This window comes from Strigops habroptila, chromosome 6 (assembly GCF_004027225.2).
Source record: "Strigops habroptila isolate Jane chromosome 6, bStrHab1.2.pri, whole genome shotgun sequence".
NCBI lineage: Eukaryota > Metazoa > Chordata > Aves > Psittaciformes > Psittacidae > Strigops > Strigops habroptila.
Window position 1 is genome coordinate 37589410 of NC_044282.2, and position 26326 is coordinate 37615735.

Consider the following 26326-nt stretch of genomic DNA (forward strand, 5'->3'; position numbering starts at 1 on the left):
CCCTGATTCTTACCCATAAACACTCAACCATATTGTCACCATCATTAAGCTCTAGACAATCAAAATACCCCGTAACATACAGGGATACTCCACCGCCTCTCCTTCCTTGTCTATCCCTTCTGAAGAGTTTGTAGCCATTGCAGCACTCCAGTTGTGCACATCATCTCACCAGGTTTCTGTGATAGCAAACATGTCATGGCTTTCCTGCTGCACAATGGCTTCCAGCTCCTCCTTTTTGCTGCTGGTGCTGCATGCATTGGTATAGATGCACTTCAGTTGGTCTATTGATCATGCCACCTTTTGGGGGGACAAGCCCCAGTTCTTTCATGACTATTCTCAGGTGCTTCACTGTTTCTAACACATGAACACTAGTGCACCATTCCTCAAACACTGGCATGCTGCCCCAGGCTTATCTTTAGTGAGCCCAGTTTTAGCCCTTTCCCCACTTCAAGTCTAGTTTAAAGCTCTTTCAGTGAACCCTGTGAACTCCTGTGCAAACATACTTTTCCCACTTTGAGTCAGGTGAACCCCACCTTCCCCATCTGTCACCAGCAGACTTGGTGTCATGTAGATCAACCCATGCTCTGTCACCAAGCAGAGGAGCTCCTCTACCTGGACACACCTCCCACAGGTCTGCTTAGTGTTGTCATGCAATACCAGTGTAAGAGTGGGGCATAGCTGGCATCCGGCTCCTGGGTGGCAGCGTGTTCCCATTGGAGCTCTGCCTGGGCAGCTCCATCCATCATGGTGGGTGCAGAGCTCAGAAAGGCCAGGACTTTCTGTTGGGTCCTTATATGCCTGCTCTTGGGCTTTGATTACAGGCTGATCCATTTTGATCAGAGGTGAGTTCCCAAAAGATCTTGGTTCAGAAGGTGAATTCTGAATATCCCCAAGACACATGGGCAGACATGACTGAAGCTTGTGCAATGTAAGCTTGTGCAACCCCCCCCCTCAACCTGGGGGGGGGAGATGGGTAGGGAAGGGGGGGTTGCTAAGAGTAAATCTCCTACTTCCCCTTATTACTGGCTACAGAATACGCAGGGGGGCACCATCCCCCCCCCCCCCACTGATGATGAAAGTGGGTAAAAAGAAATGCAGAAGACTTGGTACTAAAAGGAGAACAAGCGAGTATATGACTCTGAAGCTTTGTAATTAAAACAGCTAAATTATTATCTAGTAAATGCCTAATGTTAAATGAATTAAAAAAAAAAAAAAAAGAGATATGGGAACAGCAGCTCATTTAATTTCATTTTGACCCCCAACCCCTGTATTTCTTCTGTGCAGTGGCCCAGGATGTCCCACTGCTGGGCTACTCAGCATCCTGGCATTTAGGATATGGTCATTGAGAGCAGATGATAAGGTTTGAAATGTCCTTTGACCAAGCAAAGGCTATCTCTTAGTCCTGTTCTCTGCAGCTGCAGAGGAGTAAAGGGGAAATGTAGATAAACTCCTCTGTTCTTCTTACTGTATAGTGCAAGACAGTTGACCTTTAACAAACAGAAGTGTCTCTCCGCTGACTGTATCAGGCAGTCATCTCTGGTGTCTAAAACAATCCTTTAAGGACATGTGACTATTTTTATCAATTTCAATGACTAACTCAAAATAGATTTCCTGAGTCCAGATCAGGATTCTTACCATTCTGCGAACTAGATTAAACCTACCAAAGCAGTAGTGCTTAGCCAAGTATTTACATTGTCTGCTTTTTTTTTTTATTAATAATGACTTTGGCAAAGTGTTTTTCATCACACCTGGATTTTAAAAATCCACTCAATTTAAAACCTTTTTAAGGAGATTGTAGTTCTCATTCAAAGGAAAATGGGCAGAATGAAAAGGTTGCCATTTACTTCAAAAAACTTTGAATTAGATTTTGCATATTTAGGACTTTCAGACTAAAGAGATGAAAGAGATACTTGCAGAGATGAGCTTAAGCTAAGTTGCTAAAGCTAATGTTCATTTTCTACAGTGTAAAAGCCTAAACAAAGTTACAAAGCTTTAAAACACATTTTTAAAAATCGGTTATCTGGTCTCCTCAACTGAAAATGATGTTCTGATGTATGTGCTGCTTAACTTCTCTCTGATGCACTTCATTAAAATATTTGTACCCCAAACAGCTGTTAAGAAAAAAATCCTTAATTCTGGCCTAGGGTCACATATTTTCTACTATCCACATGCCCTACCAAACATTTGCTGCCTTATTTTGTAAAAAAATGAGTTATATTCAATCATTTAATAGCGGAAGAGAACATGTTTCTAGAATTTGAATGTTGGAGACAAGAGCAAGAATGGGGTAAACAAACAGCTATTTGATGTCTGTCTTTTCACAGTAGCGCAATAGCTAATTCCTAGGGCCTCTGACCTTTTAGTGTCCTGTAACATAGTACTTGCATTAACCTGTTGCTTATCTGTCACCTGCCACATTTGATATTTCCTGGCTCTGCTTTCAATTATCAGTCATTAGAGGCAGCACTGAGTAATTTCAGAAGAAAACGCCTGGAACCTTTGACCTGTTTTTGTCAGATAACCACAAGTGTTCACTGTAGATAAACTATCATTTCATTATATTCAAGATGTAAATGAGTGTCGTTTGTAGTGTATCAGCTTACTGTAACCCTTATCGCCTTGAAGTGATTAAAACTGACTGGTTTACTTAGTGCTTATACAAAGAATTCAGAGTCAAACAGTGAAATTCAGTGAGATTAGTATAAATGGCCCCTGATAGTTATGTGTGGTCTGTTAAGACCCTCTGTTTTGCCTTGGCAAACTGTTTAGTGGTTAAATGATGACATTAAGTTGATTAGTGAGGCTTCACTGTCAGTGAATCCATTTGGATTCTGGGATCTTACACTGTAAAATCAGCTTAATACAACATATCTTTAGTTTGTTCCCTGGTTTGCCAAAGAAGCTTTCACTTTCCCTACGTGTCACCACATACCAACCTCTCTAGGAAAAGCAAAGCACATGTCAGTAGAGAGCTAATCACTAATGAAAGAGCATGACTGATAGTCCCTCATGCACTATGACTTAAACTTATTGCCAGCACTTTGTAAATTTTTTAAGCTCAGTCAACAGTTAATCAGAAATTTATAGCTGAATTGGTACAATACTGATTACTAAGTATACTGTCCATCCACACACGTGCTTTCTATTTTTTTCCAGAAGACAAGCACTTTCATTAATAAAAAATAGTGCATGATATCTTTTCTTGGTGTAAAAGATGGCTCCTTTTCCAAAACATGTTTTTGAGATAGATTTGTCTTCATTCTTCTTAGAGTTGGGCTTAGTGTTAATACAAAATTATATTTCATCAGTTTGCTACATTGGTGGAAAACATAACTCTTTCCCATCTTACACACAGGTGTTTGTGATATTCCCCTGAACCATGATTTCTCTAATGTAACCATAATGCTGCATATATTAGTTTCAAGTGGTCTAAATATAACATTTTAGAAAGATGATGCTAAGAATCCTGATCAAAGAGAGCAAATGAAGAGTATTCCTTTTTTACCTAGAAAAATTATATTCCTCCAATGGTTGAAAAAGGACTTCCTGATTTTTCTGGTCAACCAGTTTTTAGATGCTGTGATTGGTCCTACGGAGATGCATTTTGGCAGATGAACTGAGCAGAGCTAGAATGACATGAGAACACTCTGGAAGAACTGAATCCTTAAAAATCTTAACCTGTAGTCTTTTGGCTGCCAGTGTTGAAAAGCTCTCATATGGGAAATAAAAATATTTGAGACATGGTGTCCCCTGCACTTCATACCCTTTCAGCAGGACAAAGGGCCTGAGACATACCCTGCTGAGCATTCAGTATTTTCCCTGACAAGGCATTTATTACATGCAGAAGTGATCAAGACTTGTGTAGTGTTTGTGCATGAAAATACTCAATATCATTAAATAACATTTCTCTTTTATAACTTGGCTATCATTCTAGCCGTTAGTCATTATTGCAACATCATCATCGCTGCTTTTTTTACAGTCTACTTTATAATGTAAGATCTTAACTTGTCTACATTTATAAAAATTGATTTTATGTTTTTTACATCGGCAAACAGAAATTTGCAGTCAGAGATTCTGGCTTCACTGTGGAGAGTGGGACCTCCATGTTCAGAGTTTTTTGTGGTGTTTAGTGCCTGTTTCCTACAACCCTTCATTTCTGCACACTGTTGCTCCTCCCAAGTCCTAGCCTGCCTGTAAATGCTGTCTTGCCCGAGGATATTTTGAACTTGCGTCCCTTTCAGATGGCAGTGCTGTCTCTTCCTTGGATATACATGGAAACACAGAAAAGTACTATCTGTTTGAGCTGTAATAATTAATTTTGGGCCCATCAGGAAGCAGCTATCAGTAGTCTTTCAGCAGTTGTGAGTGGTCCTGAGAGAACCGCAGCAATGCTATTGCAAGGTATTGTAGAGATTTCTGTCCAAACCATAACAGATATGGAGAGAACTGCTGGTTCCAGACTAATGTTACTAATTAGAATGTACTTGTAAGAAACTAGACAAAAGAAAACCTCAAACCCAAATAAAAATTAAACAGGCTGGGAGTACTGACATTTAAACCTTTTATTCAGTGTCTAATTCTCCAAAGCTTACTTAGTGTGCAGTGCTTAGTTAACCAAGCATGTTGGTAAATACTTGTTGAATAAATACTAACAAGAGATGTCAGAAGGGGTTGCTTTTAAAGGTCTGCCTTTAATAGATTTTTTCATTTGAATGTTATTGACCTATCTGTTCTACCTCAGCTTTAAAATGCTCAGTTATAACCTTAGAAACTTGCAGCAGTCTCTTTGTACTAGAAAAAATCCTCCCTAGTTCACTGCATTTGCATATGCTAATCTCTGCCAAGTTCTCTCCAAAATGAAAGGCTTTACATGGACATTAAAAAAAAAAAGCAAACAACCCCCAAACCTCAAGACAGATCTCCGTATATGCGTCACAGTTTAGAACCAGGCAGTGGACCTGCTAAATAGACTGTATCCTGTTTCTCTTCAGTAGCAGCCCATTCATCTTCAGGTACAGAGCAGCCAGTTTTCATGCTTCTGCCTCTTTTCTGTTATACTTTTTCTACATAGTGTAGGATGGCAAACCCATGTAAGCTAAATACACACTTGAGCCAAGTGAACCTCATAGTTAGCAGACAATTTTCCTTTTGTCAGCTGGGAGAAAGTTCATTTTCATTGAAGATAAAGTGTTCTTATTTCCTATATATTTTATTTTTGGTGGTTCTTAAAGGCAACATAGGTACATAAATTTTTAAAAATGTATGCTAGTGAAAACAAGGATAGTTTACATTTTTGAAAGGGTGAAAGGGAAGTACGCTGTAGCAGACTAGCTACATGGCCACAGGTGACTTACTTACTTAACCAGTAACTACTGCTCTGAAAATAATGTAAATACTTTTCCTTCAATAGCTTTCACTTTATTATGTTTGTAACTGTATCCTTATATGGCAAGCTCAAAATCTACTTTTTTTTCTTTTAGTGAATTTATATTTTGTAAGACCACATATACATTATAATAATACACATGTGCAAGTATATATGTATATAAATACATATCTATAGTCATACATACACATACATATTGTGTATATAGACAAACATACATATTGTGTATATAGACAAACATACACACTGTGTATGTAGACAAAATTGCTTGGGTGTATACATATACATGAACATATAAGTACAAATATACACATATATTGTAATAACATGCACAGTTTTTTATTTATACATGTAACAGTAATTTGAATATACACTTTCTCAGAATTGACATTGTTCTTCCCTCAGATCTGAGGACTGTTAATGCAATAAAATGAGCAGGGCTTATAGGAGGGAGCATTTAGGGGAGGTGGGTGCAGTCATAAATGTGCAGCTGGTTATCCAAAATGAATCCCAGCTAGGAGTGTTTTAGGCTTTGTCCACCATTAGTAAAATAAAGCACCTGTCACACAAGGCAGGAAGAACTTCTCCAGAAGTGAGAATTTCTTTCTTCTCACAGAGCACAGCTTCGTCACAGGTCAGTGATACGCTACACTCTGTGGCTGTGGAAACCATTGACCATTTGCGTTCCCACATCTGTAAAATCTGAAGTATTAATCCCATAAAAGGAGATTACTAATCAAACAGCACTGTGGTCTCTAGTTTCCCTTGCCACATCAAAACACATATTCACTTGCACAAGTCTCCCAATTCAGGGTCAGAACTGCAGCAGACTGTGGAATTAGCCCCAAATCAGTTGTAAACTTAAATAATTTATTTAAGTTTAATAAACTAAATAAACTAAAATCTCCTGTTTATTTTTCCTTCTGTGCAACCCTGAACTAAACAATGACGAGGTCAACTCTTTTATTTTAAATTGTGGCAGTGTCAGAAGCAGTGGGAGCTACATTTGCCCACCCACAGCAGGTTTGAGGGGGCTTCTCAAGGCAGGAGTGTGCTCCGTTTGCTGCTGGGTGCTGGAAACACTCAGCCGTGACTCACGGCTCCTTCTTCTGACCACTGGCAAGATGATGCTAATGCTATTAGAGTAAAATGTGTCAATTTATATGATGTAACTGTTTCTTAAATATATAATTGTCCTACTGCAATTTAGTATCACTTCAAAATTTATTACAGTAAGTGGAAATGAGCAACATTCCTCTCATCTGTCTGGTTATTAGCAGCAATTAGCACTTTCCAAAGTCATCCATGGCTCTGACATTACAACTGCTGTGCTTATGACTACACTGAATTCCTAAATCCTTTCACGGCTTTTAGCTTGTCCATATTTCTAGTTGTTTTTCAGCGTCTCCTTTCTGCTTTTTTTGATATTCTTTCCACTCCAGCTTCTGGAATTTGTATAAAAACCACTGAGGGTTTTTTTCTTCTGAACTGAAGAAACTGGGCTGGTGGAATTTCCTTTAACTGGAAGTATGTCTGGGCTTGTGGTTTTATTATTTGCACAGGTTTTATATTGTCCTGTTTGTTTACTCTGAAGCACAGGGAACTCTCCATTAATCATGGGAAATGGGCATTTGTTTCACCTCTTCAATTTACATTCAACTCTGTTTCTCACAGTTGAAAGGGACAAGGACTTCTCCCACCAGCGAAGGCACTACAAAGAGTTTCGCTTTGACCTTACTCAGATCCCGCAAGGAGAGGCAGTGACAGCAGCTGAATTCCGGATATACAAAGATCGAAGCAACAGCCGCTTTGAGAATGAAACCATTCAGATTAGCATATATCAGATCATCAAAGAGTATCCAAACAGGTACCCTGTTGGCATGAACATATCACATGTTGAATAATATCTCATGTTTCTATCTTAAGTAGGAAGACAATAACTGACCATAGGTATACCCTCAACAATGCATCATTGTTATCGCTGTGGCTTGTGCAGCATTAATTCCTAGGCAACGACAATAAATACTGAGCAAGAATAAAACTTATCTTCAATGTAATTTATTCCAAGTTTATGGAGAGTTACAGTCCAATTTCACCAAATAATCTGCCCAGGAATAGGGAGGGTGAGGGTTCGTGTTCTCAGTGAGAAAATAGTGGAGTCGTATGCACAGTCTAAGTGTTTGAATTTGGGAAATGCACTATTTGCTAACAGTGAGCAAATAGTGCATTTGTACTATAAGGTACTATTAGCCAAGATTCATGTAGCTCCTTAAAGGCAGATAGATTATTCAACTTTGTTTACTTTTGGAGGAGTATGTCTTTTTTGTATGTGTTATAATATTTCAAAGAATGTAATTAAAAGATAAAGTCATGCACTAACTTTAAGATGAAATATGTGTACTTAACACATGCTGCTCACCTTAGCTGAAAATTGAAATGAATTATAGAATTGTTTAGGTTGGAAAAGACATTTAACATCATTGAGTCCAGCCATAAACCTAACACTGCCAAGTCCACCACTAAACCATGACACTAAGAGCCACATACAATGTTACACATGAGCAAATCTCTGAATCTGAGTTTGCAAAGCTCTGTGTGTGACATATTTCCAAGACTCTACAAGACCTGAGTAAATGACTAGATTTCGCCATGCAAAATAACAAAATACCTGGAAATTTCCATTGAAAACTGGTAGCAATTCCAAGATGCTTCTGAAAAAAAAGAATCTACATACATCCAAAATTTGTGTTTTGAAATAAGATTACCTTATGTTTTTTCTCAGAAAAGTGGGGGGAAAAGTTTTGTTTTGAGATAAACAAAAACTCTCCCTCATGTTGGAACAGATAAAACATTTCTATCCTGGGCATGTTTAGCAAAAGCAAAGGAAATGGCAGCCTAAACTTGCAGAGTATTCTGGAGAAAAAAAAAAAAGTCCCATCATCAGTCAGCTTGAAGGCTGGGCCAGAGTTCAAATGTCTTTTCTTCCCACAGAAACTTGAGCTTGTATCTTCCAGGTGAGACCTCTGAACATCAAGTATTAAAATATTTATGTCTATAAACAGGGAGTCATTTTATATCAGTGGAGCAGAATCAACAGGAGGGAAAACACTCATCCTTCCAGAATACTTTCTGTATTCTTAGTAAATTTAGGGATGAAGATAACTGTGGGGTATTTTAATCTCTGTCTTCAGCTTGCAAAAATTCTTTTGATATAAGTTCTAAAAGAAACTTCTTGGAGGAAGGAATGAAGCAAGAAGGAATAAAACACCTTTTTAAAGAACACAGGCCAAGGCTAGAGTGATGAAAGCTCTTCACCTGAAAACTTGTCAGATTTTTTTAAAGAACTGGTAGAAAAGTTAGCTTTTTGAACCCATTTGATGTATCTTTTTCCTTTTTTCTTTAATGTTTCCAAGTAGGTAGTTTCTATTATCTGTCAGAGAAAGCATAACTGCTTACTACTCTGAAGCAAGATCACACTTTAATATTACCTCACTTGTTAAAATGACAAACTGTCCCTGTGAAGACATTAAAGAATCCTCTTGATTTCTTTCAGTACATAAACATAAATTTATAAATGTTTTATATTTCCATTTATAAACATAAAAGATCTGTGTCCTCTAGTGGAAGCATGATGCTAGATAGGGGGACATGCCACCTATTTGATTTCATCAGTAGAACTACAGAAACTTCAGATATAAACAAAGTGTTTCCCTCTTGTTGTTGAGTTTGCCAGTCTCTCTCATATATGGAGTATATAGAGGCAAAAGTCTTAGTGAGACAGGACAGGAGAAGACCACAAGCTCTTCACTGTTCAAATTAGAAACAAAGAGCTTTTCCCACAAGCTTCTTGATACCTCCAGACAGAAGAGCTCCCAAGAATGTTTTATCATTTTCTTTTTTCTTTTTTCTTTTTCTTTTCTTTTCTTTTTTTTTTTTTTTTTTTTTTTTTTTTTTTTTTGTTTTTTTGTTTTAATAAAGCTACAGCTTTTTCTTCAGAGCCCAGACTTCTTAGTGTTATTCTTGACTTTTCCACCTCAGGTTTGTCTTACAGACATACATGAGATATTAGGCACAAAATTTTCAGAAGCTGAAACTGCAGAATGTGAGGGTAAGAGAACTGTGAGGGTGGTGAGGCCAGAGGTGATTGCCCAGAGAAGTTGTGGCTGCCCCACCCCTGGCAGTGTCAAAGGCTAGGTTGGATGGGGCTTTGAGCAACCTGTTCTAGTGGAAGGTGTCCCTGCCCATGGCAGGGGGGGTTGGAACTAGATGATCTTTAAGGTCGCTTCCAACTCAAACCATTCTGTGATTCTGTAATGTGCCACACTCCTTACTAGTGCCATACCACAGCAAAACTACTAGGTTTGACCCTGCTCATCCAGCTGCCTTGCTTTGAACTGGAAACATGAGTGTCTGACAGGATTCTGCTATGCTTTCAGGCAAGGAGTGGTCAGGGTTTAGTGTTTCTGAGTTGCAGACGAAGGAATATGTTGTAGTCTTGGACATTTTTCTGTTTCTGTGATAGCATGGCCACTAAAGAATGTGTGTATTGGATTTAGTTGAAGTTGAAAATACAGTCTTTGGGATTTTCTATTTGTTCTGAGGAAATATGTAAAGCACAGCTCATGGCAAGACAAACTTTCCTATGCAGCCCTGCCAATGTACTCCTACCCAGATCTTTTCTCATGACGAAAGTAATGTGGTCCAACAGGCCAAATCCTCGTTCATGATCTGGTGGCAGCTAGCCACTAATTTAACTAAACCCCAAGGATTCTTCCCACACTAGGGAATCCTCAAGTGACATTAAGATACTAAAGCAGCTTTCTGGAATGAGGCGAGAGGTGAAGCAGCATTATGGGGATGGCCTATTACATGGTAATTGTGATTTGATCTGGTCAAAAACTTCACTGGGTTTCAAAGAACATATAGACGGTTTATTCCACCTTTACTTTCTTAAGTGACCCAGGAGATGTGGAGCTTCTTAGACATTCTGCCCACAGCCTCTATGTTGGAATTCTTGACTGTGGTAGCATTTCTGCTGTAGACAACTGGCCATTTGGGACCAGACTGAGATCACTAAAGTTAAACAGCCTCCATAAAGGTAAAGCCAATCAGCTGTATTCTGCCTGAATGTGTTCACTGTTGCATTTCAGGCTATTTACGACATAATGCCTTACTTTTTTATTATGTGTTGTAATATAGAAATATGTGTTGTAAAATAGAAATATTTTTTAAAATTAGAGCCAAAATTTGCAGCTGTTTTTCATTTTAAGTGTGATCATTTTCTTTTCTTTTCACAGAATAAAGGAGAATTTTAAAATTAAAAACATCACAAAATGTGATGTAAAATTTGAGTGAATAACACCAGCCAATCAGGGAATCCTGACCTCAGGGGTCAGGTTTTCACCCCATGTTTGTATCAATTGTGAATTCTTTTTTTCTTTTCGTGACAAATACTCTGAATTTCTCTGGTAAATTGCTGTTATGTTAATCATTAACGCTGGAGAAATTTTCTTTATTCTATTATGTGTTCTCAAGAATCAGTTCTAGTTTTCTTTAGGTACCCACAACTAATTTTTGTTTCATTTGCTGAGTTAATAGGTAAGAACTATCTGCCTCTTTGCATCTGTTACCTTAGCTAGGTCACTATGCTTCGTATCCATCCCAGTAAAGTCTGGACTGGAAAGAATCTGTATGGGAAAACAATTATGTATCCTAGGAGGAGACAAGAAAAATGTGAAATTACAACACTGTGATATTGTACTATTTTATATTCTAAACAATTTTGCTGTTTTTTATTAAATCTACTGAAAGATGCATATAAATAAAATACATACATAATATGTACATAATATACATAAGATGCTTATAAATCAGCATTTTAAAAAGTGTCACACTCAGAATTCAACTTTTCAGCTTTAAAGTTCTGCTAAAACTGCTTATTAGAGAAAAAAGTTGGCATTTAAGACTCCAGAGAGTACTATTTATGAGCTTGTGGTACGTTGTTAATTTGTTCAGTGCTAGCATAGCAGGTCAGGCTCCTTTGAATTGTAAGACTGTTTTCATGTTAGCTCCAGAGGGAGAATGTATGTTTTCTCCTTGTGTGGTCATTAGCACAGTTCTACTAGAATGGAAGTGGTAAAAGCCCACCAAAAGATTACCCTTTAACAGAAGGAAAAAAGGCAACTTGAAAGAAAGCCCTTTCAACTTTATTAAAAAACCCAAACAAAATAAAACCCAACTCTTTTATAATTTCTGAGCTCCTTAACCCAATTCTGCAGCTATTTCTCACATGTAAGTAAACATATGCTTGTCGTAGCTCATTTGGTCTTATATTCCTGCGTGTTGAACAACCACAGTTTTAAGAGCTACATGAGACCTTTTTTTCAGTGTCAGACCTTCTAGGTGCATTTACAGTGTTTAGTCTAGCTAAGACAGTAACTTCCTACAATGTTGTTGTGATTAAGCAACATAAAAACGCAGTGACAGGACGATCGTAAATTAAAATCCAATTTTTATATGCAAAACCTATTATTTCTGTCTTACCTCTTTAAGCATACATTCATTCTCTCTATAAGGTAACAATGCTATTCCGAGGTCTGTGTAAGCCAAGTCTGTCTTTAGTTGACTTGGATAGTCAGAATTTTGAATATAGTATTTTTTCTTGTATATTATTGTTTTGATTACTATTTATGGCAGAAAAGGAATAGGTTTCTATAACTAGATTTAGATTTAAAAGGCTAAATGTTGAAAACAGTTTTTAATAATGCATGTTGCTTTGTAGAAATATGTAAACTGAAACTGCTGAGTTAAATATCTTGGGTTTAGTGTGGTCATTGTAGTAAATTATTTGTACTACAGATGTGGTTCTGGAACCAATTGTGTCAGGAGATATGTAAAAACAGAACAAACAAACGATCCATGCTAAACATTTAGTAACACAATTATACTAACTCCCCTGAGCAGTCCTTCTGAATTACTGGAATATTTCATGGGAACAAATTTGAGAATATACTGGGGAACTGAGAGTTAAAAGGTAATAATTGCATTATTGAATAGATATAAAATTTCTACTTTGATACAGAGACTTATTTTCTAAACATCTGTACTAACATGAAACTGTCTGAGCTGTAATCTATTCATGTTTTGTCATATGATATAGCTGCTGTCATATGTTATTAATAACAGATTTTTTTTTTAGCAACACTATGCCTTTGAATTTTAGTTGAAAATGGAACATGATTTTGACATTTTTTGTCTTTTACACTGAATGGTTTATAAAAGTTAATCTTCCTGAGACATTCTAGTACTGAAAGATCAATGTTTTATATACAGCCTCAATTCTTTTTTTTTTTTTGTATTTGTATCAGGAAGCTGGATTTTTCAGATTTTCCAGAGCTGTAGTTTTCACATGATGAGACTCATTTCAGAAAGGCATCTCACGGGAAATACCTGTATTATACTTAACAATTACAAGTTAGCTACAGCACATGCTATACTGTGTTGTGAGGATATGTATAGAATCTTAGAACCATAGAATCTTTTAGGTTGGAAAAGACCTTCAAGCTTACTGAATATGTCGAAGGATTATTCATTTGAACTCCAGGAAGTTATTGTCAGCAAGGAAATTAAGGACGAAAAATAATAGTATTTGAAAACCTGAACTCTATTTTTTTTAACTTAGGGATGCAGACTTGTTCCTGTTAGACACAAGAAAGGCTCAAGCTTCTGATGTGGGCTGGTTTGTGTTTGACATTACTGTGACCAGCAATCACTGGGTGATTAACCCACAGAACAATCTGGGCTTACAACTCTGCGCTGAAACTGGGGACGGTAAGATCATAACTGTAGATCATAAAGCCGTATGTGCTCTTGTCATGTCTTCCTAGAAATCTCTTATGGATGGGTGTTTTTTAACTTGTCTGGGTAACAATTTACTGAGAATTTATAGGCAAAGAGCACAAGTCTTATCCTGACTTAGCTGTAGTGTGCAAACTTTCTGTTATTCTTAATTTTGTAGAGTGTGGCAATTATAAAGCTAACTGAATCAAATTGAATTAAATGAAGTTTTGGATAATAGCTTCTACATAAAAAATGAAGTTCCATTTTAATGTTCTTCCACTGACGATTCAGGAAATTAAAGTAGATTTGCAGAATTTTTGTTTTAGACAGTTTCAAACAACTTTCTGGGCTGTATTATGGACAAAGCTATAAAAAAACCTCAGGACAGTTCAGGAGGGATCTCACAGCCAGTGGCACTGTTGTTGGAGAAAGATTAACAAACAATGGGGTAATGTGGGAACTGGTTATCTATAATCTGGGAAAAAAAAAAAATTCTAAATTTTTTATCTTGATACGGGTTAAAAGTTAGAAATCTTGAAAATTTTAATTGGCTGAAAATCAGAAAGAGCACTGTCAGAACTGAAGTCAGCTATGGGGTTTTTAGTACAAATTTGCTGGGCTACTGCATTATTCACAGGTGTGCTCCTCACTAAAAAGGGAAAATGCATCTCAATGCAAAATAATATTTTTAGAAGAAATGTTCTTTACTTAGACTTCTTTAGAAACTAATAAAAAGAGACTTATATACTGTTTTTTCTGTGATGGTTCACTTAATCCATACTACTTTACAAGCAAACTTTCAGATTTAGCTCTTTCTTGTCAAAAAGCTTTTTATGTCAGAGGTCAAGGAATCTATGATGCTAGTTAATTTAAACCTTAGCTGACATAATGTTAATGAGTAGCAGAAGAAATCCTGGCGTAAGGATTAATATTTTTTTCTTCTTTGTTCTGGCTGAATTTTCTCATTGTTTTTGATCTGAATTCTCCCTCAGGCTCAGCTGGGCTGTGAACAAATCCTCTCATACTTTTTCAGCAAGTGCCCTGGTTGCTGGAGAGTTATGCAAAAACTACCCTCCTTTAGGCGTGATGCTTAAAGAGGGAGTTGGCAAGCTTGAACCAGAGCAGATGACCATTTCACCTAATATTGCCTAGATGCTCAGACTACAGTCAGTGGGAAAGGGAGGCAGCAATGCAAAGTAGACCACATTGCTGCTGGATTCAACCAGCCTTCAAAAGCACCACACCTGAGCTTGGGCTGTGTGGGGAGCAGCTCTGATAGCCTGGTTTTGTGAGGCCATTTTTAAGCCCTTCAAATTCTGGAGAGGTGACACCTCCGTCAGGCATCCAAATTAGGTGGACTGGCTTCTGGCCAGCTTTCCTGCTCCGGAATAAACTTCATCCTTGAGTTTTTTTCCAGGAGACTCAAATACAGAAATTCTTGAAAATTAAATATCCATGAAAGGCATTCATTAAGAAACCTTGGAACCAGCAATTTGTTGGTTCTAGCCTCAAAATTATATTCATTCAGTAAACAACAGGAAAGTTTGTATGAGTAAAAGGAAACTTTTAGGTTAATACGCTGAAGAAATTGTAAAAGAATAGTTTATGCAAATATTTCCCCTGTCCTACTCCCAAGAGCAGAAAGGTGATAGTTAATTTTCTATTTTAAATTCCAAAGCCGCAAGCAGCTTTACCTTCTGCACCTCACTGAATTTCTCAACACAGCTGCTCAAGTGAGGAGGGAATTCCCCTCTTCCCTAACTTTCTGTTTCCTTTTCAGTTTATTCATGCAAGAAGAGTGCTTTTCTAGGGACTAACACTTTCAAAACTATAGGGAAGACCTGTGCTATTCTGCTTCAGCTTAGCATAAGGGAAATCATCCTTTCACGCTCTTACAGTTTCGCTCTTCAGGCTTTGATTATTTTTATTGGGTTGCTGCTACTTATGGAAGCTATTCGATACACCAGCCATTGAATGACACGTTTGCGGACAGATGGAACATGAATTTTTATACATGAGTCAGTATGTAATGGACTCAGTTTGTAACCCAGAGAACCCCACCCACCTTCCCTCCAACCAGTTCTCAATGAAAGCTCAGAGACTGACTCAAATCAGCTGAAAATCCTTCTCTTGGCTCAAATGAACTTTAGGCCATACAGGTCTGAAGCACATTTCTTCATGCCTCCAGCTGTCCACTGAGATTATGAGAGGTAGAGGAGTTATGCCCCCATAACTGGAGAGACATTTATGATAAGACCTGATCTGTTAACCTTTCAATTGCAACAGATCATTAAACTAAATGGGATTCTGTTAAGTCAGAGAATCCCTGTTTTAGGTATTCAGGTGCAGTAAATACATACTAATTTTTATATTTATTCATACAACACCTTTGAAATGGGTTGCCAATACTTACTGAGACTCCAGGGTGCTACTATATTGTTATCATCACCATTAATAGTAATCTTTCTTAAAGTTATCTTTCAGTGATTTTTTAGGCAATTACTTGTGTAGATATATTTCTTTGGTCATCCCTGAATATGGTGCATAAATAATAATAATAATGTCTACATGAGGAATAAAAGAATTTGTAACTATTTAATATAACAGTGTGATAAAAACAACTTTGGAAGAATGTCTGGTTGTTGTAATTCATATTTTCCCCCCTTTGAAAATGCTGCAAAAGTACAAAAAGCCACATGACATTGGAATGTGTTTTCTCTTTTCTTTAAGACAGTATTTGATATCACACATCTCATTTTAGCATGAAATGTAGACTTTTTCTCTTAATGGGACATTTTATTTTGAACAGTAAGAATAAAGGTTTGCATGACACATATGGAAGCTGTCAACATATAATGCACTGTTTCCCTGGAGCTGTGGAAAATTAAAGATCAGGTTTTTTTTATTCTCTTTTTTTAATATCTCCTCAACATTCTGCAGTATCCCCTTTTGGCTGATTCCCTCCTTTTGACACCAAAACTCTCCTTAGTGTTTCAAATGAAAGGTGATCATTTTCAGACTGATGGAAGTGCGGGTGTTAGGTGAATTGCAGCATAAAATCAATGCAGATGCAGAAACAATTTGAAAAACTCCATGCAACGCTTTTCCTGTATATACAACATATGTCTCCTAAGACTTAAAACATGTTCCAGTGAATCAGCACCTTTGTATTAACATTTAATATTTTTATAATTGGAAGTTAGCAATGATTTGAACATCACTTTTACTGAAGGAGTATGAATAACTGCAAGAGTATTCCTTTTGCTGTTTGTATCATTGCTGAAGAGAACCTAGTGTTGTCTACAGAAAATGGGAAAGGGAGATAGATAACGTGTAATGATGATTATTGATCTATAGAATAAAACAGGTTCCAAATACACAGCTCTCAATACAACATACTGGGTAGCCCCTATAGCCATGTAGGTTTGTGCCTTTTCTTAGATTACTGCAGCTCTCAGTTATTTTCTACCCACCTGCACATCAGAGGGGAAGAAACTGGCGGTAACTGAGAAGTCCAAGCTTATTAAGGTGGTTTCTGTTACCAAATAGTCCTATGTAAGGTTTCTTTGGGTTTTCCTGCTCTTGGAGACTCTGCAGATATTTCTTTTTTCCCTCAGAGCAAAGGGAAACTTGAAAGAAATAGGTTCCTCGATCCAAGTGAAGCCTGGGGAAGGCAAATTCTCTCTCCAGCACATATTTGGGTGCAGTCTGGCATGTATCACCTGGAAGGGTGTTTGACTCCTAATCCTACATGCTGCAGAAAAGATTGGTGAGGTCCTTCTCCAATGATAATGGGGAAGACCTTAAGAAACACCCTCTCTTTTTTAGACTCTCCTTCTTTCAGCCTCGGCCTTCTAAGGTCACTTTCTCCTACAAAGCCTTCAGAGAAGCAGCGTGGCCACATTCTCTGCATTGCAGAGGGAGGCTGGCTTGTTTTCAACCCATAGCAATCTGTGGAAGCACCCTGGCTTCTTCACGTAGTTGGCTGCACACTTTACACTTGCCGTGGCCTTGCCTTTACAACACTAAATGATATCAATCTCATCTTAAGGTTACCCCCAGTCAATCTTGGCACCTAATGACCTCCAGAGCCATCAGGTGCTCTGGAGGATGCTGCTGGGTTGTTATATTGAAATCTCTTGGTGCATCTGGTATTTACAAGACAGAGTATCAAGAGTGAGTTCACCTTCATTAGTGTCCTTAGAGTGGGGAAATATAGGATTTATGTTGATATATATATGGACCTTGGGAGGCAATAGGTCTGCCTAAATTCTGAGCCATCTGGAAGCCATATAGCCATGTTAACACAGCACTGAACCTGAGCTAATATATCCTGCCCCTCAGCAGGTTTTATTAGCTTGGGCTCAAGCATTACCTAAGTACAGCTTACATGAGTTCTGGTTCATAGCTGACTTTGGCCAAAGTTACGCTAGTAAATTAAGCATGCTCAGGAATACTGTGGTGTGAAACAAGCTGGGGGGGGTGACTCCTTCAGTGTCCAAAACAGGATGACCCCATGGCCTTTTCCCGCTGGGAGTGGTCCCTGCAGCACTGCCTTGGGGTGCTGGAGACTCTGTGGTGGAGTTGGCTTAGGACTGAAGTGCACTAGGAGCACCCTCCCACCCTGAGCAGAGCAGATGATCCAGCTCCAGTGCCTGGGAGCACTCTCGGGCACTCTTTAATTTACCCAGATAGCTGTAACTCCTGTTTCCAGCTGGATCAGGAATACAGTCAGCATTTTCTTGTGTCTGCTTGTAGCAAGAGATGTGAACACATCCTTTATTAATAACGGCACACTTTAAGCAGGAGGTTCAGGGAGGTGAGATGGGCTCCTGCCACTTCTCCTGCCACCACTGCATGCTGGCGAGTAGTGGTCCTGGTTGTACAGCTGTGTAATTCCCCTCCATCCTGCTCCCCAGACAGATGAAAGATATATCTATGTCTCAGCACCAGTATTTTAGAGATACTGGCATTTGTGTTTCATTGAATTCTGAAGGCTTTTATCCATTTTATTCTTTGGTGGATGACCAATTAATGTAATCTCTCTCTGTTTTATTGCCTTCCTGAACACATTTTTAACTGTGCAGAAAAGCTCTGGGACACCCACAAACCATTCACAGTTTAAATACATTAAATTGACAGGATAAATCAGGTACTTAGGAATCATAGAATCACAGAGTCATAGAATCATAGAATAGTTGGGGTTGGAAAGGACCTCAAGATCATCTAGCTCCAACCCCCCTGCCATGAGCAGGGACACCTTGCACTTAACCATGTGGCCCAAGGCTCTGTCCAACCTGGCCTTGAACACTGCCAGGGATGGAGCAGTCACAACTTCCTTGGGCAACCCATTCCAGTGCCTCACCACCCTCACAGTAAGGAACTTCTTCCTTATATCTAATCTAAACTTCCCCTGTTCAAGTTTGAACTCATTACCCCTTGTCCTACCACTACAGTCCCTAAGGAAGAGCCCCTCCCAAGCATCCCTATAGGCCCCCTTCAGATACTGGAAGGCTGCTATGAGGTCTGCACACAGCCTTCTCTTCTCCAGGCTGAACAGACCCAACTTTCTCAGCCTGTCTTCATATAGGAGGTGCTCCAGCCCCCTTATCATCCTTGTGGCCCTCCTCTGGACTTGCTCCAGCAGCTCCATGTCCTTTTTATGTTGAGGACACCAGAACTGTACACAATACTCCAAGTGAGGTCTCACAAGAGCAGAGTAGAGGGGCAGAATCACCTCCTTTGACCTGCTGGTCACGCTTCTTTTGATGCAGCCCAGGATACGGTTGGCTTTCTGGGCTGTGAGCACACACTGCCAGCTCATGTTAAGCTTCTCATCAACCAACACCCCCAAGTCCTTCTCCGCAGGGCTGCTCTGAATCTCTTCTCTGCCCAACTCGTAGCTATGCCTGGGATTGCCCCAACCCAGGTGTAGGACCTTACACTTGGCTTGGTTAAACTTCATAAAGTTGGTATTGGCCCACCTCATGAGCGTGTCAAGTTCCCTCTGGATGGCATCCCTTCCCTCCAGTGTACCAACCGAACCACACAGCTTGGTGTCGTCGGCAAGCTTGCTGAAGGAAGTGTATTTGTGCACGATTACATCTGATTTTTTTGTGTAAGTGTACATGGTATTGCCACATCATACAGCGTACCATGGTTCCTAACATGTTCCCAAATGCTTTCTTCAAGAGCTTTATGAATACCAAAATCAACACAAAAACAGTCCTTCAACTGAATTGAATAAAAGTAACATAATGTAAGATTTTAAAAACAAAAGCTGAAACTTTATTTTTGACTAAAGCTGTGAAGCCTAGGAAATGCAGAGCAAACCATCGAACACCACTCATTTTTTGGAATTCCTTAAAGCCTTCAGGAAGAAGAGCTAATAAAACACATGAAGCTGGTTTCAAAAGCATATTTTACCTTGATACAGACAAATGTGTCCACCAAAGGAAAAGTTTGTATGGCAAATGATGTAGATGATCAAACATAGATGATCAAATGTAGATGATACAATAGAAACAGTATAAAATACTGTTTAGAGTGTTGACGATGTCTTATATATGGACCATCACATTTGTGTTGTTAAGCTTTCTCATTCTTTTTTTAATAAGCCTCCTTTAAGGTTTGGTAGTCAAACCCTACCTCAGTTTGTGTGTTTTTGTGAAGTCCCATTGCTCTCAAGAGTGCTGTTCAGGCGTGAGAAACCACACAATTTTCTTTCTAATTTTAAAAACTACTTTGCGAGCTTTCAGACTCAGAGCCTCAGGATAGTTTTTGCTCAATAATTAGATGTTATTGGAACTTGTATACTCAACGTCTTTCTCCAAAAGGCCTTTCCCACTATTCATTTCAGATATCATTCCCCACAAGGAGAAAACCATAGGTGTGACATTGGATTTTTTTTTTCCCAGCAAACCAGAAATGAATTCTCAGCACTGCTAAAGTTTTCATTTCTATTTACAAACATGTAAAATTATTACTAAAATAACTACTGTGACCTGGCAGCAGTGGTTAATCTGTAAAACATGTTTTGTGGCTTTTTGAGCACTTTTGAAAGTAAAAAAGAACTTGTTTTTCATAACAAAATGAGTGGCTTGCTGCAGTTCAATGACTCAGGACAAAATAATGGATCTTGGAATCATTCATTGTCATGTGTTGCCAGTGTGAATCTAGCCAAGATGCATAATGGCTGAAAGCTCTTGCAAAATTAGTGTCTGCTCAAAGCCTTACATAAAATATGTACTGCCTGAAGAGAGGCAGCCAAGTCACAAATCTTACCCCTGTCATTGGCATCCATGCTGGCAATCTCAGTAAAAGTCGACTTTCTGAATATCATGAAAAACAAGGCGATGTCTCTAGGTCAGGACTTTGAGACATATTGTTATTGAAATCTTGAAGCACTCTTGCATTTCTATTTGGAGCAGCTGCAGGAGAAAATGAACTTTTAAGATGGAACTTTATCAGTTCATTAAAAGAATTATATGATATGACTGCATGTGACATCAGAAAAGTGGACATAGTGGAACTGCAAATAGTTCTGCAGTTATGATCCTGAGTGCTATTGCTATTTTGTGGGTGAAAAAAATAAAGAACAAAATCATCAGGATTATAGAGGTAGGACCTTTTTATAAACTGAACTTCACAGTTATTTTTGCAGCGGCAATTCCTTTATTATAAGGGCACAGCATGTGAAAAGGCAAATAATATTCAGTTCAGTCAGTCAAATCAGCACTTCCATACAAGCTTTTATGCAAATGGCTAAGGGCGCTTCATTATCAAATAGAATAAAAGCCAAAAATAAGTTTAAATGCCAAGTTAGACAAATACATCTTGCCAAAGACTCAAAATCACATGAATAAGGACTAAAGAGTTCAGCAGATTTGGAACATAATGCTTTGAATAAGCCTTAGTCTCCAAATATACCTGTCAATATGGGGAAGAGATAATAAATTATCATAGCAGGATTGAAACGCACGTGCCAGAATGTGACAAATACAAAGGCTCTGCACTGTCCTTGCACAGAATGAGTCCATCTGTTAACGTTTATTTGTTTTTTTTCTAGGTGTAGGGGCAATTGCAGTAGTTGGTTCAGTGGAGCAGGCACTAGTTGACTGATAGTTTCTTGCAGTTTCTTCTTCTAAAGTCTGAAGAAAAGTCTTTGAAATCCTTAGAATTAAAGATACAATGGAAGGATAAAACCAAACCCATTTTTCAGAATGCTTGACCAGGTTCAATTCTTATGCAGAGATGTTCAAGAGAAGCAGAGAGACACACCTGCTGTTTTGGTTTTACCAGTTTCATGTGAGTAAAGCTCCAAGGAAAGGTGTAATTAAGCAAGTCACCTTGACTCATTCAGCTGATTTTAGAAAATACTCTTCTAATACCACAGTAATTGATATATATTGAGTATATATTGAGTGCATCCTCAGCAAGTTTGCCAACAACATTGAGCTGTGTGGTGTGGTCGACATGCTGGAGTGAAGGGATGCCATCCAGAGGGAACTTGACAAGCTTGAGGGGTGGGCCCATTCAGACCTCATGAAGTGCAAGAAGGCCAAGTACAAGGTCTTGCACTTGGGTCAGGGTCAATCCCAAACACAACTACAGGCTGGGCAGAGAATGCATTGAGAGCAGCCCTGAGGCGAAGGACTTGGAGGTGGTTTTTTATGAGAAGCTCAACATGAGCTGGCAGCGTGTGCTCGCAGCCCAGAAACCCAAATGTACCCTGGGCAGCATCAAAAGGACCATGTGCAGCAGGTCGAGGGAGGGGATTCTCCCCCTCTACTCTGCTCTCCTGAGACCCCACCTGGAGTACTTCATCCAGCTCTGGGGCCCCAGCACAAGACGGATGTCAACCTGTTGGAGTAAGTCCAGAGGAGGGCCACAAAGATGATCAGCGGGCTGAAGCACCTCTCCTATGGAGACAGGCCAGAGAGAGCCGGGCTTGTTCAGCCTGGAGAAGAGAAGGCCCAGGGGATACCTTCGAACAGTGTACCAGTACCTGAAAGGGGTCCGCATAAAAGCTGAAGAGGGACTTTTTACAAGGGCCTGCAGTGACAGGACAAGGAGTCATGGCTTTAAACTGAGGGTGGATTTGGATTAGATATTAGGAAGAAATTCTTTACTGTGAGGGTGGTGAGGTAGTGGAACAGGTTGCCCAGAGAAGTTGTGCCTGCCCCATCCCTGGAAGTGTTCAAGGCTGGGTTGGATGGGGCTTTGAGCAACTTGGTCTAGTGGAAGGTGTCCCTGCCCATGGCAGGGGGGTCAGAACTAGATGATCTTTAAGGTCTCTTCCAACCTGAACCATTGCATAATTCTATGATTCTTTGGAAAAACTGCCTGCTGAAGAGTCCTGGACTTTCAATTGTCATTGAAGCCAAGAGTTTTCAAAATGCCTACAAGAAACGGTAGACTAAAACCACTTACCAAAAATGAAGCCCATGAATACTTCTTGCCACAAAGGCCAGTTCAGAGTAGGGTAAGATTTTTTCTTACTGAATTCTGAAATCCATGTTACGGACAAAGGTGAAGACTACCTAATAAGACCAGCACACACAGATGTGGCAGAAAGCTTATAGTATATATAGGCAGGATACTTTGAAATATCTCCTGTTCAGGAAGGGGCAAGGCTTTGTGTTCTTAGATTGAAGTAAATCTCCCACATGCACACTTTCTTCCTTTATTTTTTTTTCTCTTAAAAAAAAGGATAATAGAAGTTCTGTAAATGCAAACTTTTCTTTGCACAGAAGCAACATAAAATGGAGACAACATATGTGGCTGAATTTCCAAACCAAACAGTTTAGAGATCCTCCTCAGAAGAAATATAGTGTCTCAAGGGCAGTGTATATTTTCATTGCTTTGTTTTCTGAAAGTTCCAGTTAAGCTAAGGTATATGATAAACCGAGAGAGAAAAATTTAATGATAAACCCACAGAACTCAATAAAAGTTTTCTTGTTGACTTCACTAGAAGCAGATCTGGTGCATATACCACTGATGAATTGAACAAATGAATCCTAAAAACTCAAGCTAGCTGCTTAAAAGATCAAGCAAATCAAGGAACAAAGTCACATAAGATGTTTCTGTGTGTAAAAAGGCTGTGGGTTACAGGATTAATTTTTTTATAGTATATCTCTATATCCTGAATAACCAAGTAAGCCTGAACTTGTGGAATCTTAATAGCCATCTCATTGCTGAAGTCTAAAGGAAACCCAGAGGAAACTTAATAATATTAAAAGTTATTTTAAAGGGAGTTCACATTGGTTTGAAGGATATTTTGCTTCGCACACAATATCCACCATTGTAAATTCAGAGAACCTAGATTTAAATTCAGAAAACCTCCACACATCTTTACGGCCCTCAGTATATAAATCTAATAGTATTCTTAAAATGCCCACCAGTAAGGTATTAATCTTTTACAGATAAAATTAAAATTCTGAAAGTCATTGGAACAAAAAACAAAGAAAAATAGTAAAAATATTCCCTCTAGAAATGAGGGGAAACTTGGAACTTTGTGGTAAGAGGCTAGTTTGTCCATGTAGCAATGAATAGAGAATAGTCTGTACAGTTTTTCATATCTGACTTGCAACAGAAGATTGGAACATATAGAAATTAATATTGCTGAATTATTTAGTAGTAACTCAAACACATAAATAGAAGAATTAAAGAAATACAAGACTAAAAAGGTATTTAAAATAAAATCAGAAGCTTCAGCAAATATATTTTTCCCTTGCAGTCAAAAAAGTAATTATCAAAATAGTTCAGAATATGTTGCCAATTACCCTGCTCCATAACTGCTAACTTTCTCAGTTCTTCGCTTGCCTTTGCTGGGCTCTCTGTCACTGGAAACATCTTAAACCAATTTAAAGTGCTACACCTGAATAAACATGTTGTAAAAGTGTTTATGTATTGAAGTGGGTCAGTTCAAGGTATGGTATTTGGCTGGAACTTCTAATTTCTCTTTTTACAGCAAAAGGGCTGCCAGAAGGAGGAAGTCTGAGCTGAATTAATACATTTGTTACAGTGGAAGTAGAATGGAAACTACTTTAACCACAAATCAAACTGCCTCTTTCATTTACGCCAGTGATAGAGTTTTTCTAAGAAATATAGACTCTGGCTTACAGCCACTGTAAGTTTGCATTTGAAAAGGAAACCTCTATGCTTATTTCTATAATGTTTACTCCTATGCGTATTTGCAAGTTCTTTTTCAGGGTGATTGAGTGACCAGTATTATGCTTTTGTGAGGCAGATGCTCCTTTATGTTGCCCGCATAGCCAACATTTCCAGTCAGTTTAGAAGAATCCCCAGGTGCCCCACTGCTGTGTAGTGCACATGGTGCCTAGGCCCGTACCTTCCCGTTTAAAGGACCTCTGTGTCCCCCACCCAGCACAGCTGCACAGCTTCACATGACACTGTCTCATTTTCTGACGGTTGAAGGGCTCTGCATAATACACGTATGCACAAAAGTGTTTATACTGCCAAAATAAATTCTGTTAGGAGCAAGGGTTTATTTGCTAAAATGTCACTGATGCTGTTTCAGTGACTTGTTTTGCTTTCTTTTCTTTTAGTGAGGTTTAGATCCTATAATACTGTGAGGTTACCACACAGTCCTGACTGACCAAATATTTTAATGAAATATGCATATCCCCTGGGAACAGAACCAGAGTCAATAATGCACATATTTCAGACTCTGTTCTCTTGAACAACTGAACGCCTTCCTATCTTTACTTGTGAATGAACATCAGTTTGAGTAACACTGCATAACATTTGTTTTTAAAGCAAAAGTATATTTATTATCTACACTTGTATTTGCTACTGATTTGCTTTGGGGATATAAGGTTCCACATTTCACATTCAAGCGATGCAGAAATTAAATGACTATATTACATTATCCTTTCTATAGGCTATAGACTTTAATGGGGCTCATTTATTTTTCATTCCTATAAATGTGTACATGAGGCTGAATTAAAATATCTGTGTAATCAATAAGATATATAGAGCACATGATTTTATGCAATGAGAAACTACCTGTAAAGCCGTTGAAACTTTTGTAAATTGTTGAACTTTTTGCCTTTGAAGTTCCATTCAACAAAATGTGGTTAGGATTCTTAATCATGTAAATTCAGGATTATGGACAAAATCCTTGCGATGTGTCAGTCAGCAGTTGAACTACCACTGTGGCTTCAGGAGGGGCAGAAACTCACCTTTTAACTTACAATTTCCATTACTTTATAGGTCGAAGTATCAATGTTAAATCTGCTGGCCTGATTGGAAGACATGGGCCTCAGTCAAAGCAGCCATTCATGGTTGCATTCTTCAAGGCAAGTGAGGTGCTTTTCCGTTCTGTTCGAGCAGCCAACAATAAAAGGAAAAATCAGAACCGCAACAAATCCAGTAGTCATCAGGAGTCTTCTAGGATGCCAAGTGTTGGGGGTAAGATGAAGCTATGATTTACTAGCCTGTTTATAGGAGTTATAGGCACCAAATGCAGTGGAGTCACAGCAGCTCAACAAGATACTGCTCACTGGCTAAACTGTCAGAAACTCCATTTTTATCTGCCCTTCTAGCTTTGTTTAAACCTCTTTATTAAGGTTGCTCAGTAATGGCACTGAGCATTATCTGCCTTCTTGTGAGTAAGGTCGCTTACATGTATCATGGGCTCCTGGAAGGTGAAATGACCAAGTAGATTTGGAAAGGCTATCTGAACTGGAAACTAGTGCTATGTAGTAGGCAACTGGACAAGATCTTTGCTATGCATAACAAAAAAGCAGAGGGTGTACAGAGAAGGGTTGCACCCCAACTATTTGTCTAGGAAGCCTCAGTGGAAGATAGAATTTGGACTCTTTTTTAACTGTGTCTCAGCTTCAGTAGTGGGCTCAATTTTGTGTGTGATGTATAGGTAGAAAAAAAATTTCCCAGTTTCCACCAAGGACCTGGAGCATAGCTCTGTCTGAGCTAGGTGACTTAGGGATGCATGTGTTCCCTTTAAGGGCACTAGATTTTGAAAAGCCCCTGATATTTGTTAAGGCACCATTAAGGCAACATTTGTTACAACTGTTTATTTTTTGTGGGTTTTCTAAGTATTATAAAATTTTCTGA

The 26326-nt window shown here is 38.7% G+C and overlaps 1 protein-coding gene across 1 annotated transcript in view; it reads left to right on the top strand.

Moving 5' to 3' along the window:
- Window positions 1-26326, top strand: part of BMP5 (bone morphogenetic protein 5) — a 56961-nt gene that overhangs the window by 19106 nt on the left and 11529 nt on the right. The window contains exons 2-4 of the mRNA XM_030490855.1: window positions 7061-7253; window positions 13068-13216; window positions 25463-25660. Of these exons, the coding sequence (XP_030346715.1) occupies window positions 7061-7253; window positions 13068-13216; window positions 25463-25660 (540 nt within the window). The remainder of the gene's footprint in view (window positions 1-7060; window positions 7254-13067; window positions 13217-25462; window positions 25661-26326) is intronic.